Genomic DNA, 18,748 nt, shown 5'->3' with positions numbered 1-18,748 from the left:
AACCTTTAAAATACTTTTTAAACATTATTAGAGCCCTCTAGACATGAAACAACAGTAGCCCGTGTTAGGGATTATTGTGCCTTTTGTGAGATCATTCAAACCTGCAGTAAAAGCCTGTTGTTCCGGCGATCAAGTCTGGTGCTTGTGTGTCTCACTGAACATTACAGTAACATTACTGACACCTAGTGACCAGTGTAGAATACTACATATCATCACGTCTTTGAATGCGTCTGTCTTCTGAATGCAATTATAAACAGATTATAAACATGATTTATTCATGTATATCATTTTGAAAAACCCTGACAGAGTGAAGCCGTGAAATTCCAAACGCGAGGTGGCGGGGGATTACTGTATTACAGAGTGAGCATTCGTGGATTTTTGGTAAAAAATTATTATTCTTTTCTTCAACAGTTGGCAGTTTTTCCACAGAAAAGTTGCCATAAGTTGGTAAGAACTGATAAATATGTGATAATATAAAATGCACAGCATACATGAACCAAAGTTAGAAATCCCACAATTCTTACATGTTTATGTCTTTATGCTTCACTGACGTTTTTTCATCAAGCGTTAAGATTTTCACTTTCTTTGGCGGTCCTCTAAAGCAGTGGTCCCCAACCTTTTTTGACCCACGGGCCGGCTTGTGCTCCCACAAATCTCCCGTGGACCGGGGGGGGGGGTTGTACATTATAGCGATCTAATTGATCTTATTTATTATGTATTGTGTAAAACTAAGACATGAATAACATCAAATTAAAAGCACAAAATGAATGGCGACCCACCATCCACCAGTTCAAGTTCCAGCCAAGTGTTTCCAGAGAGATTATTACGTTGCTGTTTGACGTGTGTGATAAAAGGCGGTGCGCTAGCATGAATTCACTTGAGACAAATGTGCACATTAGCACTCAATAATTCATCAAAACTTACCTTTATGCATTCCCACATAGTATCAGCATTTGACACCAAATATGAGGTGAAAGAAAAATGGTAAAAATACAGTAGTAGTCTATCTGTGCGGCATGAGATAAAGCTAGCACACACACAATGGACATGCGTCAAGTGAGACGGATGGAACAGAGGGAATCCGGCCACTTTTCAAAATAAAACATTAAAAAAAAATGAAATAATGGAAATTATTTGTTCTTGCTGTGTGGCCCGGTACCAAATGACCCACGGCCCGGTACAGGGCTGCGGCCCGGGGGTTGGGGACCACTGCACTAATGCATCATACTTGTGTGCTGATACACAAAAGTGAAACCTGTGTTTAACTTTCTCAGATGCTGCCACAGCTCAATAAATCCACCAAACAGGAGACAAACTGCCGTGTTAGCGGTGAGCACCTACATACTACATTCTTTAAATGTGTTTAATAAGTGTGTGAGGCATATTTAGGGCTCAAACCTGGATTGTGTCATAATGGAGGCAACTGAAGCGAGAAGGGGCGGGCTCTAAGGCAGTCATCAAGTGTAATAATTACAACAGTCGCTTTTATTGCAAATGTTGATCTGAAATTAGAGGAGGACATCAATGTCAAGCTAGCAAGAGGATTTGGAAGGGGAGAAGCAAGCCGTGTGTCAAAAGTAGACATTTATATGGGCATATTAATTACTCGCATTTTTGAGGATGGTGGACCGCAACCCCTGCAAATAGCAAGTATCTACTGCAATCCAATTATTCCCTTACAACAAGAGAACTGAAAATGACCAAACTTATCACGCTAGAATCGATCCAATACTGATACTACCCTTGGTATTGACACGATCAATATTTGGACGCATCCGTCCCTATCCGTGCCGACAACATAGGTGTCTGTGACTGCTACCTCTGCAGCCCAAACAGCAACACAGCAGAACTCAGGGATCCAAACCCTTTTCCACTTCCCTCTTCCTCCTCCTCCTCACCATCTCTGACTCACACCCCTCACACATGATTCAATCCACCAAAAAGATCTCCTCAACTCAGGCTATGGTGAATGTTCCCTCTCTTTTGTCCTTTCGTCCCAATCCTATTAAGTATTGCCGATACAGACACGGATACCGAGACTTTTCACTTGAATTTTTTTAATTAAAAAAACTTGATTTGTTGATGCTGATCCTGAAAAAATATAACTTATTTATGAAATTTCTTTAACAATATTTTTTATTTAACAATATATACATACAACAATGTAAATATATAAATACAATGATTCTCTTATTCAGTTTTATAACATCCCTTATTTTTTTGGACAAAATGAAGTCAAGAAAAGCTAAAACTCCAATTGGCTTTTTGGACTTAATCCCTCGTTTATCATGGTTAATTGGTTCCAGACCTGACCGTGATAAGTGAATTTCTTCAAGTAGGATTTCTTATGTAGAAATGGAATAGTTGTGTAGTTAGAGCATTGAATGCCTGTTTACGACCTTCTAAATACGTTTTTAACATTATTAGAGCCCTCTAGACTAGGAACGTTCCGATCAGGGTTTTATGCTGCAGATTCCGATCATCCATGAGTGAAATCGGCCGATACCGATCACATGGATTAGCTATTGGCCAGGGGTGCCTGAATAAAGAAGAATAAAAAGGATAAAATAAAGACAAAAATAAGATTGAAACAGAAAGTAATAAAATAGGAATACATTTTGTTTTCATGTTCAAATTAACATTCCAAAAAATAATTAGAAAATTAGCATAATCCCTCCTTTATTGTAGTTAATTGGTTCCAGACCCAACCGTGATAAGTGAATTTTCGCTAAGTATGATTCCTTATTTATAAATGTAATATTTTTGGAGTTAGGGCATATAAAACCTGTTTATGACCTCTTCAATAAGTGTTGTCTTCCACCGCTGGTCATCGAGTCCGATAAATTCAATTATTTTTCGAGTTACAGTGTTCACTCGTTTCTTGCGGGGGATAGGTCCCAAAAAAGCCCGCAATAAGTGAAAGCCGCAAAGTAGCCAACTTGATTTTTTTTTTTACAATGATTATATATGATTTAAGCCTGTAAAACCCCTCACCATACACTTTATACACTTTTCTCAGACAGGCAATAACATTTTCTCACATTTCTCTCTTGTTTAAACACTCTCAAAAAAGTTCAAACCTTTGTTTGAATTTTAATGATCAACCTTAATGATCAACGCAAGAAATTATTAAGTCATTCACGCATATTTCACTCCTGTGACCGTGCCTTTTCGTCCTGGCACGGTTCTGCTGTACTGTAGCGTTTTTGTGTCCTTGTTAAAACATATTGCTGAACCGAAGATTCCTTTGAACCGAAGATTCATCTACAAGCTAGCAAGCAAGCGTTAGCTGCCGTTTGACTGACGCTGCACCGTGAGCCTCGAACACTCACCATACTCAGTCAAGTGTTTGTTCTTCAAATGCCATATTAAATTAAAGCTTCTTAACGCGAGATGTTTTTCATGGCATGTTTTTCCAGTTTACATCACTCACAAATGGCAGCTAAGTTCCGCACGGCAGACATGTTTGTTTTGGCTTTGGCACGCCTGCGCAGTGTGAAGGGAAGTAGGCAGGGGACGCTTCTCCAAGACATTAGAGCAAGACACTACACTGCACACACGGATCACGACAGGCTGCAATAGGATCAACCAGAAGTCATTGGCTTTTGTGATCAGCGTTTAAAGGCAATTATTGGCATATGCTGATCACATGCTATTACATGGAAATCAGCCGGTATTGATCGGTGGCCCATAGATCGGAGCATCCTTACTTGACATGAAATAACACCCCTATAGTCACCTTTACACTCGTATTCTCCGATATTTAGGAGACAGGATAATAGAAAATAAGCCATATAAGACATAAATAAGACTCGTATTCGTGTGTGTTGCTGTACATGTGTTCCAGTGCTAGGGGCGCTGAGAGGGGGCAAATGATGTCAGGAGTTCAGAGTTGATCTTTAGCTTGACATGGATTATGGCCGCAACAGTAGCCCGTGTTAGGGATTATTGTGCCTGTTGTGAGATCATTCAAACCGAGTTTGGCAATGAAGTCTGGTGCTTGTGTGTCTCACCAAATATTACAGTAACCTCACTAACAACTTGTGACCAGTGTAGAACACTACATACCATCACAACGTCTTTGAATGCATCTTCTGAATGCCTTATATTTGTATTTTAGTTCATTCAGCCATTTTTATGCTTGAAAATGCTGAATTTAGGCAAAAAATATGCAAGATTTCCTTAAATATGCTTTTTTTCTGACTACTAATAGGCCGTATTCAACCACAAAGCTTGATTTCTTAATTAAGATATATTTGAAGCACAAAGTGGTGGGTGTATATATGTGTGTATGTGTGTGTTTGGAGGTGTGTGTATACCCCCCACAAAACCACACGTAAAGCAGAGAGATATTTCTATACATATCTATACACATACAAATGCAAATATCTGTCTTTTTTTTGTTGTTTTATATACACACACACACACACACACATACACAGATATAACAAAAAACAGACAGATATTTGTGAAAGTAAACATAAAAGACAACTCGAAAACATCGATCTGATCACGATATTATTGATCCGACCCTGATACCACCCTTGGCATCAATGCATTGTATTCTCAGGACAATAAATCGATCACAACTGGACTGTTCAGGTTGTCCTAGAAGACGTTTCGCCTCTCATGCGAGCAAGCTTCATCAGTTAATGCTCACAGACTAAATCAGATAGGACAGCTCTAGGCTGAGGGGATGGTGCAGGATCCAAAGTATTTATCCTCTAAGCTAGAGGCGCGCCACAAGAAAGAATGGTTTTACTCTTTTGTGGTGCTACGGTATTGATATTTGGATCAATCCGCCCACCCCTCTTTGGAAGAACTCTCACAAAGCCCTGACCTCAACGCTATCAATAATAGTTGCCTGCAATAGAAACGGTATCTGAGTGTCTATGGTGTTCCACCACTTCTGGTAATGGTCATTGTAAGGGTTTCATTTTATTTGCACATGCATACAAGTTACAGTGGACATCATATAATACAATTCACAGTTCCACATGTCCAAAAGGAGTAGGAAGAAGCAAAGCTTATTTATTCCTACTCCCCATCCGTATCACATTTGTTGCTGTACATTTTTTCATGTCCTGTATTTCATATGTGATTTTAATACATAGAAAAGTGATAAGGTAATGTAACAATATGGCAATATAGTTGTCAACGTTTTTCCACATTCGTTGGGAATTTCCTCAGTGATTTTGATCAGTGCCAAACGTAAACGTGTATTGGCTCGCCACGAGTAATTCATTCTTATTAATACATTTGTCCAACCTGTTATTGAATAGCTTTTTGATTATTTTATAAAACTGTGGTAATAAGGAAAGTGGTCGGTAGTTTGTAAATTCTCTATTGTTTCATTCTTTTCCTCCATTGTCCAGAATTTTGGAATCTCTTCTTCTAGTTTTGGTCCAGTATTTACAAAGTAGTTATTAAACTTTTCAACGACTTCATTAATATCACCATTATTGCTGTTTCCAACCATAAAATAATGATGGTAGTCTGTTCTCCTAGCGCTGTTCCTTATGATACTGTTTAGACTGCCCCAAGTTGCTCTAAAATAATTGATTAGAATATTCTTTCCTACACACTCTCAAGCTTGTTGTCAACTTATTTCTATATGTCTTATGTGCTTTTTCTGCTTCTTTAGTTAGTTGAATGATACATATCCTATAGAATGTATTTTTCTTCTTACGGGAATTTTTTTAGTCCTTTTGTCAACCCTGGCTGATTATTTTTCTTTTGCATGTTGGAGATTTCTCACAAGGAAACCACAAAAAATGAATACATGAATAAACATCCAAATAACCTGGCTCTGACAGCTTAGCAATGCCAAGAAAGGTCCCCCAAGTGCTTCATAAGCATAGCGTTACATCACATTCGTTGCCAATTATTCATGAGTAGCAGCGAGTTCTTTTTTAGCTGTTGTCTTTTGCTTTGCTGACACAGATGCTACTGCCTGTGATCTTGCGGGCCACGTGTTGGTTGTGTCCCGCTGATCACAGAAGGCCAGCAAAGACGGAACACATGCACTCAAAGAAACACGGGAACGCACACACAGTATCAGTGTACTTCTCCAATGCCCTGTACTTTATCATGTTGCTGTAAGTGGGTGGGAGAGTCTTTGCTTTTAATATTCTGTCAATCATTCGCCTCCGCCTTCCTCTTTATCACGCATCCCACTAAATATATCCATTGGTGGTGAAAAACACTGTTATGTGAGCATGAGCCAGCTATTTATAGCTTTCCTGAGCTTTTCTGAACACAAGGCGCTTGTGTTTTGTTTCGCCAACTCAATAAGGATTTCCTGCAGCACACTCTCTAACTGCTGTAATGAGGATGAGCAGCTTTATCTAGCGGGGAATCATACTTTGGAAGTTTACCCACTTACAAAGACATAAACACTCCATATTTTTATTGATAAACATGTCCAAACAGGAGCATATTTAATCCTACCTCTTCCCTTATCTATTACTGATAATTCATCCATTTGTCCATCCATCTTCTATGCCACTTATCCTCACTAGCGTTGCTGGTATGCTGGAGCCTAACCCAGCTGACTTCGGACAAGAGGCGGGGTACACCCTGGACTGGTCGTACTGATAATTCATTCACACCATGTTTTCTACATGTTGAAACTTCCATATTTCGTTTGCTTACATTTTGACATTTAAACTGTGTTCACTTTTTACTTACTTCCTGTGTATAAACAAAGAGTGTGTTAACATAAAATAGAATATATAATACAAATATAATTAAACATATATATAAAAGAGGATAGGCGTTAAATGAATGACACTATATAGCTTGTGCAATATTAAGGAAAAAGGAGAATAAAAAAGTACAAAATTAAGATTCAAATGGTTTTTCATGTTCATGTTCTTTTCATGTTCAAATAAACATTCAAAAAAATTATTAGAAAATTTGCATAATCCCTCGTTTATTGCAGTTAATTGGTTCCAGACCCGACCGTGATAAGTGAATTTCCGCAAAGTAGGATTCCTTAATTAGAAATGTAATATTTTCGTAGTTAGAGCATAGAAAACCTGTTTATGACCTCCTAAATACGTTTTGTAACATTATTAATAGCCCTCTAAACATGAAATAACATCCCTATAGTCCCCTTTACGCTCATGTTACCCAATATAGTAGACATAATAACAGAAAATAAAACAGACATAAATAAGACATTACATACTTGTAAACTCACACTTTAGCATTGGGAGAGTTCCTTGTTGTTGTTTTTTCTGCAGTGGCTATCATCAGTGTAACATTGCGGACAATTGCATAATTCGTGAGTAAAACAGCGTTGCATTGTGTCACATGTTCATTTATGTAGATGCTTGTTCCTTTCAGCTTGCCTCTCTGCTTCAGCAATACCACCTTGTTATTTTGTTGGTGAACTTTATGATGATGACAGGTGTGGTTGTTATTCCTGCCAGACGCATGCAGGCTGACATCCACATCCACCCACTTTTATTGCAGAGAGTTGGCCACCCGTTGCTTCAACATCTTGTGCTCCTCCTCTGTTATCAGCCGCCTTGGCATCAGGTTTGCATGTAATGTGGAGCCCAGTTACAATCACATTGTTCATGCGTGTGGACTGTTCCAAGTCATCATTTCTGCACATCACATAAAAACTAGTTATACATGCATTTGTATTTCTTTGAGTGAAGTAAGTATTTGATCTCCTAGCAACACGTGACATAGTAGTGGGTGGAGAAACCCTTTTTGGCAAGCACAGAAGTCAAATATTTAATATAGTTTGTCACCGGGGTTGTGCACATCGGTCCAGAGACCGGCTGGTCCACTCCAGGATCTTCATTCTTCCTGAGTCACCACTTTATTGCCTTGGCCGTATGTTTTGGGTCATTGTCTTGCTGGAAGATCAGTGTTTTGGCCTAGGCCAGAAGGTTCTCATCTAATACTCCACTGTAAATGGCCTCGGTCATCGGCCGCTGAATGCGGTAGCCTTCTTGTACAATTCCTGAAACAGCCACAAAGCAGAGTGTTCCTACCTCCCTGTTTGACAGCAGAGATGGTGTTGTTGTCATATGCAGCATTTCCCCTCCTCCAAACAAAAAGTCCAGTTGATGCCAAAGACCTCAAAGATCTTGGTCTTATCTGACCACATCACATTTGTCCAAGCCAAAAGAATCAGGTGTTCACTGGCAAACTTCAGATGGGCCTAAACATGTGTTTTTTTGAACAGGGGAACCTTGCGGGCACTGCAGCATGTCAATCCATTCCAGCAAAGTGTGTTACTAATAGTTCTCTTGGTGACTGTGCTCCCAACTAACTTGAGATCATTAAGAAACACCCTCATAATTGTGTAAATCGTGTCCCTCACCTGTTCGAGAGTCATCGTTTCCCCATTGGGTGAAATCTTGCATGGAGCTTGCATGGAGTGAGGGTGATCGTTAGCTTGTATTTCTTCCATTCCACACTACTGTTCTGGAGAAAAAACACGAGAGCGAATAAAAAAGACACAGATGAAAAGATGGTTTGATTACAGGCTATCCTTGAACCTAAGTAAAACTAAAATAATGTTTGGTAATAGCAGAAAGGACGTTTATGCGCAAACACAAATAGACGGCATAGACATTGACAGGGTGAACGAAAAGACATTTCTTGCAGTTATAATAGATGACAAAATGATCTGAAAATCCCACATTAAAAATATATAACATAAGGTGGCATGACATACTGAATACTGAAGAAAGCAGAAATTGTTGTGGACCAAAAATCACTCCATATTCTCCGTTGTTCTCTGGTTTTACCATATCTTCAGTTATTGTGTGAAGATATGGGGAAATAACTACAAAAGTACACTTCACTCACTATAAATGTAGTACAAAAAAGGTGAGTTAGGATAAGCCACAATATCGGTTACAGAGAACATACCAACCCACAAAATTTGCTGAACTGGTAAACCTTCAAACAGCTAAAATGATGTATAAAGCAAACAGTAACTTGCTACCCAAAAACGTAATCCAATTCTTCTCAACAAGAGAAGAATTGACCTTAGGGAAAAATTAAACTTAAAATATTTCTCTGCGAAAACAACGCAGCATTATCAGTATGGAATCAAATTATGGATTGAATTAAGAAGGCAAAAAATGCACTAAAATGAGCCATTTCGAGAAACAGTGGAAGCAGTACAAGCAGTTAATGTTTACAAAGTATAAGGAAGAAGAATCCTGAACCACAGGGGAAATACCTGTACAATGCTATGTCTAACCACTGTTGCACTTATTACTTATTTTTCAAAATTCTTCCATCCATCCATTTTCTATGCCGCTTCTCCTCATTAGGGTCGCGAGGGATCCCTGGAGCCGAACCCAGCTGACTTCGGGCGACAGGGGTACACCCTGGACTCGTTGCCAGCCAATCGCAGGGCACATATAGACAAACAACCATTCACACTCACATTCATACCTATGGACAATTTAGAGTCTCCAATTAACCTAACATGCATGTTTTTGGAATGTGGGAGGAAACCGGAGTACCCGGAGAAAACCCACGCACACACGGGGAGAACATGCAAACTCCACACAGAAGGGGGAATCCACTAAGGGAGAATCAAACCCACATCTTCCTCATCTCCAGACTGTGACTGTGTGGCCAACATGCTAACCACTAGACCACCGTGCGGCCCTCATAATTCTTCATACATTCTAATATATTGTTATACTACCTTATTTCAGAATTGGTAAAGACTACATGTTGAATACAGGAAGTGAGCAAATGTGTTATGTGAAATGGAGAGTGGGTAGGACCAAATAATTGCTTCATCCTACTCCTCTTTGTGATGTATTCATTACCATTTTTGAATTATTGTGCTAATTATGCAATATAGTAGTGCTTTCGCACCAATATCTTCAAAAAGTGTGTTCTGTGCCTGGTGAATAATGAAAGTGTCTCATTAAGAAGCTGTTTCCGGAATTACATAGTCCATTTTTGTTTAAACGTGATCATAGAGTGCTGTGCAGAACTCTTAAGGTCCCACTGATTTTATCATTTGATGGAACCTTTTCACAGCAATTACACCGGCACAGTAAAACAGTAAATGTAAGGAAAAATACAAATATACTACAAATATAAAAACAATTAGGGCTGCAACAAGCTATTATTTTCTTAGTCGATTAATCTGAAGCTTGCTGTTTTGATTAATCGATTAATCATTTAGGCCCTAGACAGACCAAATCAATGTGAACCCAATGCAAACAGTTAGTGGTTTGGTCCACAATATATCAGAAAAGAGGCAAAGTCAAAGCTGATGTGTGTGAATATCTCGTTTTGCCTGAAACACAAAGATAATAGCCCTGCTTTCATGGATGACTAAGGAAATTAAAAAACATTAACATTTGAGAAGCTGAAAGAAGAGGATATTTATACTTTTAAATAAAAAAACGAGTATTGCAACTCTAAAAACAATTTCCACCAATCTTTGTGGAGCGGCGCGACATGGACCAGGGAAGATTCCATTAAGTTTGGATAAAGGGACTATTGTCTTTATTTTAATACGGCTCAAAGAAACGGTCCACCCCCAGAATTATAATGGCACCCCTGGAAAAACACAAATACACTCCACAATTGTTCTTTAAAAAAAAAAAAAATTTAGCCTAGGTGATATATGTATAAAGGATAATGCAAAAGTGTCCATTTTACTCAAACACATTCCTATAAATAGCAAAACCATCGCAAGTGATTATACTCCAGTGGTCTTTTCATTATTTTCCGGAGCCGTATGTGATCCGTAAAGTAATGCTACAACAACATATGTAATGGTGGCCCAAGACTTATGCACAGTACTGTATGATGCAGTTCAATGTATTTTTTCTGTTATTTGTTTTGTGGTAATCTGTCACATTTATCTCCCCTGCAGATTAGTGACTACACCCATCAGTTCTCCCAATCAACACTCCTTTGAGATTCTCTCCTACCAACGTAGCCGTCAGAATTTCTGGACACATGTCACAGGTACGATTCCCCACAAGCTGTTTCAAGAGAGAAACTCCACATCTCTGCGTGTCGGTGATGATACAAAGACACCTTAAATAACGTGAAAGATTTAACACCTTTCTTTCAAGGCATGGGATGTACTGCAGTTACTGCCGTTGGCTTCGAAATTGAAGTGAATCCTTTTTTTGCTATTGTAGAGTAGAACCTGTTTAAGTTGACAACCCATCTATGTGGGCCCACTCATCGAGCCCCAGTCCACCGTGTTCTTATTACAAAAAAGTGTCCTCTTCAGTCGCCATCGGCATACATGGTCGATCGCTATTGTTGACATCCAATTTGAGACCCAAAGGTAGCATTTCTATGGAAAATCGGTCAGTTTATGTCGACAACCCGTCTATAGGTTGACCACTTCATCAAGTTCCAGTCCACCGTGTTTTTATGATTACTAAAAAGTGCCCTCTTAAGCAAAAAGTTCAACGTACAGTACGTGGTTGACAGCTATTGTTGACATAAAATTTGAGACCCAAAAGCATAGTTTCGAAATTGGTCCGTTTATGTCGACAACCTATGTATAAGACTTAATTAAATCCCGGTCCACAGTGTTCTTGTTATTACAAAAAAGTGCCCTCATAAGTCACCGTCGGCATCATTGCTACGGAACTCCGGTCCGTTTATGTTGACAACCTGTTTATAAATCAACCAAATTAAGTTAAATTAACCCTAACCTTAATCCCAACCCTCAAGTCCTGGTCCACCGTGCTCTTCTTATGGCTAAAACGTGCGCTCTTAAGCAGGCTTGGACATACATGGTCAACGCTTTTGTCGACATAACATTTGAGAGCCAAAGGGGTCCGTTTATGTCGACATGTGATGTAGTATTGTCATTATCGTCTTCATCATCTTCATCGCTCAGCAGGGTGACACCACAACAGGAACGTAACCACTGTTTAGTTACACGGCATTAAATTGACTTCCTGTTCAGTGCAAGTGGCTTCAAAATAAAAGCATGACAGTATTAACCTGGATTCCACCACAGCAATGAACAAAATGCACACGTTTTAATTTTTTTTAAAGATTGTTAGCCACCACGTACGAAAGCTTTGTTGTCATTGTAGTCAACACATACAACACAATTAGAGCAGAGGCTCTGTTTGATAAGAGTATAAAATAAAATGTGAAAACACAAGAATCAAAATTAAAATATGCACAAATGGAAGAAAAACATTGCCACAAAAAGCCGGCAGTTGTAAAATCCTTCATTATCGCCCATTCTACTGATGTCTCTGGCTAAAGTAAATGTGCAAGCAATGGCTAGTTTCAATTCAGTCTGAGGGACGTCGACATAAACGTCCTCCACTGTGCAATGTGTATGCGTACGCTTGATATCCATGTACAGCGTTGTGAAGGGTCCATTCTTTCACCCATCCATCCATTCATCTTCTGCTGCTTCGGGCCGCAGGGGCAGCAGCCTAAGCAGGGAAGCCCAGACTTCCCTCTCCCTGGCTACTTCGTCCAACACCTCCCGGTGGATCCCAAGGCATTCCCAGGCCAGTTGAGAGACAAAGTCTCCCCAACGTGTCCTGGGTCCTCCCCGAGGCCTCCTGCCGGTCGGACGTGCCCTGAACACCTCTCCAGAGAGGTGTCCGGGAGGATGTTTGTTTGTTGACACTATCAATTCACCTGTCGATCTCACGTTCCATCCTTCCTTCACTTAAACTCCTCCACTCAGGGCAGAATCTCATCCCCGATCCGGAAATGACACGCCACCCATTTCCGGGCAAGAACCACAGACTCGGACTTGGAGGTGCTGATTCATATCGCAGCTGCTTCACACTCGCCTGCGAATCGATCAAGTGAGAGTTGAAGTTCATGGCCTGAAGAAGCCAGCAGGACCACATCATCCCTACATCCCCACACATATATAGACAAATGCTAAGGGCTGAGGGTCTTTTTGCGATGTTGACGAATCTGCAGGCTGTCCTGCGGGACCCGGAATCATTCAATGCCATAAAACTGTCATGACGAGTCAGTTGAGTGCCGTATTCTCATTTTCAGGTTGAGCAGGAGATCTCACTTGTACAAAGGAAGATGTCTGATCTTGAGTCAGTACTGCAGCAGAAGGACATCGAGTTAAAGGCCTCAGAAACTCAAAGAACTATCTTAGAACAGGACCTGGCTACCTACATCACAGAATGCAGTGTAAGTAGATGCAGTAGGCACTGCAGCAACCGTGTGTACTTGTACATAAAGAATCAGGATTTAATAAGACGGGTTCAGTTGACTTTTAAAAATGCTTACAGCTACATTTGTCAACTGTGTCCATGTCTTGCTTTCAGAGTCTGAAGCGTAGTTTGGAGCAAGCTCGTATGGAAGTGACACAAGAAGATGACAAAGCATTGCAGCTCCTCCATGACATCCGAGAGCAGAGTAACAAGCTTCAGGAAATCAAAGAGCAGGTACGCGGACGTCTTTTACAGTCCCTTTGTCCTCCATTTTCGGGTTTAGATACTTACCAATTAGTCATCCAGAACAAATGAGCACAAATGTTAGTTTTTTTCAGTGCAAAGAAAACAAGTTGAATGCTTTTGCAGGTGAATATGGAAGAATGAGAGAGCTTTTATCTATGAATGAATTTGAACATCCAGGGCATTACGCTTCTTTGATTCATTATTGGTCCACACAGAGTCACCATATAATGTACACTCGCGGAGCCCCACATTTTCAACCCAGCAAATTTGCATATTTTTTAATTAAAACATTCTCTTATTTGTGCTTTTAATCTCAATAGCTATTTTTTTTGGTAGAAAACCCATCTCATTTCCATAAACTTTGTGATAATTTTTAAATATGTTGTTATGAATTCCGTAATACATTCTGAGAAGCCCACGCACATACCTCCCCGACAAGAAGTTACCCAGCATGCCTTGCAGGTTATAAATGCTCGTATTGTTTTGCGTGCAATGATGACTGATGGTTGATTGTTGGGTGTCATCTTGGTCTCATGGCGTTGAGATGTGGATAGCATGATGAAGAGGACTGTTCAAGTGCCCGTTCTAATTAAACCATCACATTTGTTGGACCGGGCAGCAGGTTGTGCGGGGGATGCAGAGGTATTGGACGTTCGGATGTGTGCATTCGAGAGTTGGGGAGGGTCGGGTTGGGTTTACCTTTAGTTGTGGTAGAGCGTTTTGACTTTGCCCTGGGGTCCTGATGTCGCCAGGTTTTTGTGAATAGAGTAATCCCTTGTTCGTCGCCTCTGGCTATGTCCTGAAAGCTATCAGGAAACACTGTACATTAAGTGCACGCCGCATTTCATTCAAAATAAAACGTGCTTTGTGTGTGCCATGCATGTAACGCGTGTATAATGCATGTTATGTAACGCTGCTGAGGGTATCCTGATGCAGAAATGAAGCTGTCACATTGACAGTGTTGGACAACAGACCGGAGGTAGAAAAACAAATCCTATTTGGCAATATGCACAATTTTTTTATTAACAAAAAAGCCAACGGCTTTAGACAACGCACCCTTTTTTGGAGCCTACTCTAGTGCGGTTACCAAGCACTGAACACGTTGTGCAATGGTTGCTATGGTGATGAGAGCCAAATACCTACAAGTGAGGACTGCACTGATGCAGTGGGCAGGCTGTTGTGATGAGATGCTGGGTCCTTAGTCTGTTTTGTTTTGTCAGTCTCAAACCACTGATTTATCTTTTGCGTACTATCCTAATAAGACCTTTTTATTGTCAGATTTTTTATTTCTACTTTTAATCTATTGCAATGTACTGTATGTATACAACTACAATACATAGTTTGAAGCTTTGTAATCATTATCAGCCTTTATGTTTATTTTTGTTCTGCTGTTTTAGAGTTGGAAGGTTTTCTAGCACCAATCTTTAATATTGTTTATAATATATATTGCCAAAAGTATTAATAATGTAGTTTTGCTGGAATTTCATTGTTTAAATTTTGGATTGGTGTGAAGGACTCTGAGTCTGTGAATCGGAGGCTGAATACTGGTCCATCCAGGACACTACTTTATGAGCAGCTGAGCTGCTATCGCTAGAGAAGCCCGGTTGTAGTAAGATGTCTTCTTGCTGACCATGAAGAACAGTTCACTGAACCTAGACCTGCGTACTGGATAGGACTTTTTTGCAATTCTAAATAGTTACACTTGTGATAATTGACAATTGCCAGTTGAATACTGAGTCCCCGTTGCAGGAGGTTTTGCTCAGCACTGTTTTGCATAACCGTTTGATAAACGAAGAAGAATTATTCAGAATGATTGTATGGCAATCATGAGGCTTATGTCGTCACTAGTGCAATATTCCTTTGGCTTTCTGTGTAGATTCTCAGTCATCCAGGTCATGGTAATGTGTAAAGATTCCAGGTAAATTCACTCTTTTTGTTTGTTGAAGACATCTCCCCTTTAATCCAAAAGGTTTCTTCAGTTCTAAAATTTTAGGTGTACAGTCTCCCATTTTATGTCCCAGGTGGGTGTGTCCCGTCGGGTGGTCACAATAGAGTTGTTGCCCAGCGTGGTCAGTCCTGCCAGCCTGTTGGCCACCCTTTTTGAGGAATGAAACAATCGTTGGGGGGGCCATGTCAGGACATTGTTGTAAGCCGGGGGTGTCCCCACTTTTTCCCACCAAGGGCCACATATTGAAAAATGAAAGGATGCATGGGCTACTTTGATATTTTGTAAACCAACACATATAGATACAGTATGCTAAGAAGATATATATATATACAGTATATATATGCGCAAACCTCCTCCTCTGTTTGGTTCCAGTTTGACATAGATGGCCTCCCTATCCAGAATTTGGACACCGTTGTCTTCAACGGAATGTCCATTCTTTTTGGATGCAAATAAACTGATGATTCTGGGCCAGAAGAAACTGCTATCCTATGTTGCATCATGCCTTAGTATACTGTAGGAGTTGTTTGGTCTCTCCAATGTAGGGGTTGTTGCACTCCTCACTACACTGCATAAACAGTGTTGCTGAGTTTAATTACTGGGATTTTGTCCATGACCTGAACCAGCTTTTGTCCTAGGGTGTTAGTGGGTTTGAAATACATCGGTTATGTTTGGGTAATATTGTAGAATATTCCTCTGTATAATTCCTAAGAGGCTCCTTCAGGGCCATGGCATTTCAGGGTTCCAGTCAAGCACTCCCAAAAATACACATCCCTCATCAAATTATCCACCATACAACTGAAAGCTTTGTATCATTAACGAAGCCTGTGTTGCTATAAACCAGTTTTTCTTATGGGGTGTTGTCTTCAACAACAACAAAAAGTGTTCCTAATCATCTTCAAGAGCAAACAAGGTCATTTTCCTTGTTAAAAAAAGCAAGATGAGTAGAGTGAGTCCCAAGTTGTGTTGTGTTTTGCCATTTTTAACATACAATTATTGCATATGGGTGTACACAGTGGCGTGGTGCATTGGTACTTGGGCCTTCAGTGGGCTGGCCAGAATTAGAGCCAAGACCAAAACACAAAAAGGTAACAATGGCAAATATTAACCTTGTTGGAGTTTCGAATCATATTCACCCATGATGCCTTAGCGCTGCCCCATACTAGCATTTGGAAAAGAGGGAACTTCAGCATATTAAGGCCCTGTCACACCTTGACGATTTAGCCAGCGTACGCCAACGTATGAAAAATTTGGTAAAGTTGTGGGTAAGTTTTGTATAAGTTAAGAGCACGCTGAAGCACGCCGGCATACGTCGTAGTACGTCCAAGTCGTCCAAAAATTTTGTGCATGGACAAAACTTTTTGACCTGTGTCAACGTATGATTCATACGTCCCGCATACGCGGGCAATAAGTTATGCGATCGTTGACACCCGTTCACACACGTTATTTGTAAGTTACGCACAATTCGTAATACGTCAACATACCTTGAGACAAAACTGTGTCTCCTTGGCTCTCTTCTTGGCAAAGATTGGCTGAGAGGAGATGGAAGCTGTTGTGTTTGCAGATACAGTACATTATGCTATGCCTTGTAGGAAATCCATATTTATACTGCTACATGCTTGACCAGTAGAGGGCACTGTGACACTGGGAATGGAACCAATAGGAGGGGAAGCGGCGATATAACCTGCGTCATCTCGATCAGAGTGAGAGTGGGAGGGGGAGGCTGTGGGTGGTGATGGATCCTTCTTACGTCCACGTTCTCGCCGTCGGCCTCCGTCACTTCCCTGATACTTTTTGGCAGCGGTCTTCGAAATTGTCTTCGGCATGATGCTGATGTTGACACTGCGATGTCTAGTGAGGTGAGTCATCAAGTGGCAGCCTTTTTATAGGCTACGGCACGTGATCGTCGGCCATACGCTGCCGTGCGGTTTGCATAAGTTAGACTGGCATTGGGCATAAGTTGTGAACGCCGGCAACACGCTACGCATTCGTTGGTATAAGTTATCTATAAGTTATAGAAACGTTCTATATAAGTTACTAATACGTATATGTATATATGTCATGTATACTTCGAACTCGTTATGAATACGCTATGTATACGCCCACAATTGAAAAAAACGTCGACAGTTCAACGTATGCCATCAAAATGATCACGTCGGGCATGCGCTGGCTAAATCGTCAAGGTGTGACAGGGCCTTTAAGCAAGATAGCCGTGAACCACTCTATCAATAATAATATAAGTCCCCTTATCTTTGACTATATAGTCACCAATACACCAGTCTTACATTACAGCCAGTAACTTCGACTTAATGAGACATTTTGCTTGTAAAGAAGGCACTCGGCCCAATGTAATGAGCGTAAAGAGATTGGTTCGGTGATTAAACGTTGGCGAAACAAAACAGCCCCATTGCTAATAGTGTGTATGTGACAGGGGTCAACACTCCTGATTCTGAAGGCCCTGGACAGATTACATTGATATGGTAAGAAATGAAAGTTGAAATGTGATTGGACAAAAAAAAAAAATAAAAAATCTAACATGCACATACACTGCTGGAAGCAGTGCAGCCAAGAAACACGCTACGAAATGAAAATAATAGACTGTTGGAATAAATAGATACAATGTCAGGAGTGGCCAAGGCCAGCGTACCAGATCCCAGAATGCAGAGGCGAGTCAATCCGTGTAACAAAAGATTATTAACAAAAAGGTGTCTCACAGGGAGGAAGAAATACAAAAACACAAAAAGAGAAAGTACAACAGAGACCGCGAGGCCGAGAAAAATACTAACTAACTCAAAGCGCTGCAGACACACCAAGCAGGAAAAAATACAAAAATAACTAAAAGGCACTGCTGAAAGCCAAGCAGGCAAAATTACTACTCGAGCAAAATCCAATAACTCAGAAAGCGCTGCTGGAGGTAGCCAAGCAGGGAACAATGTACTCACAAACATGATACAAAAGTGGATCAGAAAGCAACGAACATGAGGTAACACGAGGCTGGGAGGAGCTGGAGTCAGATAAGAAGCAGGAAACAATCTGGCAAGGAACACACCAAACCGCACCGCTTAAGAAGTCCAGAGTTAATTGACTGCAGGTGTGTACAGGTAGCTCCTCCCGGGCCAGTTGGTGGTGTGCTGCAACAGATGGCAACAGGTGGCAAAAAAGCAGCACCATAGAACATGACATACAATTTCATGGAACAACTAGAATTTAAATTGTAAATTTAGGTCTGTGCTTCTGATGCACACCAGGATGTACATTATATCAGTAAAACTGCAATAGAACAAAATGGGATTTAGCTATTCAAAACAATCTATCTTCTAATTTATCAGGCTAGTTTTATGTGCAAGTATAGTGTGGCTACGGGCGCCCATCAGTT

The 18,748-nt window shown here is 40.5% G+C and overlaps 1 protein-coding gene across 8 annotated transcripts in view; it reads left to right on the top strand.

Moving 5' to 3' along the window:
- The window catches only part of LOC129180408 (citron Rho-interacting kinase), an 82,046-nt gene that overhangs the window by 5,157 nt on the left and 58,141 nt on the right, over positions 1-18,748 (top strand). For 7 of the 8 annotated variants that reach the window (XM_054774861.1, XM_054774862.1, XM_054774858.1 and 4 more), the window contains exons 2-4: positions 10,883-10,977; positions 13,015-13,158; positions 13,296-13,415. In XM_054774861.1, coding sequence (XP_054630836.1) covers positions 10,969-10,977; positions 13,015-13,158; positions 13,296-13,415 — 273 coding nt within the window. In that variant the 5' untranslated portion in view covers positions 10,883-10,968. Of the gene's footprint in view, positions 1-1,274; positions 1,330-10,882; positions 10,978-13,014; positions 13,159-13,295; positions 13,416-18,748 lie in introns of all 8 variants that reach the window. The other variant, XM_054774859.1, reaches the window with a different exon arrangement.

This window comes from Dunckerocampus dactyliophorus, chromosome 4 (genome assembly GCF_027744805.1).
Source record: "Dunckerocampus dactyliophorus isolate RoL2022-P2 chromosome 4, RoL_Ddac_1.1, whole genome shotgun sequence".
Lineage (NCBI taxonomy): Eukaryota > Metazoa > Chordata > Actinopteri > Syngnathiformes > Syngnathidae > Dunckerocampus > Dunckerocampus dactyliophorus.
Note: the sequence above shows the minus strand (reverse complement) of the source record. Positions and strands in the feature narration are given on the sequence as shown.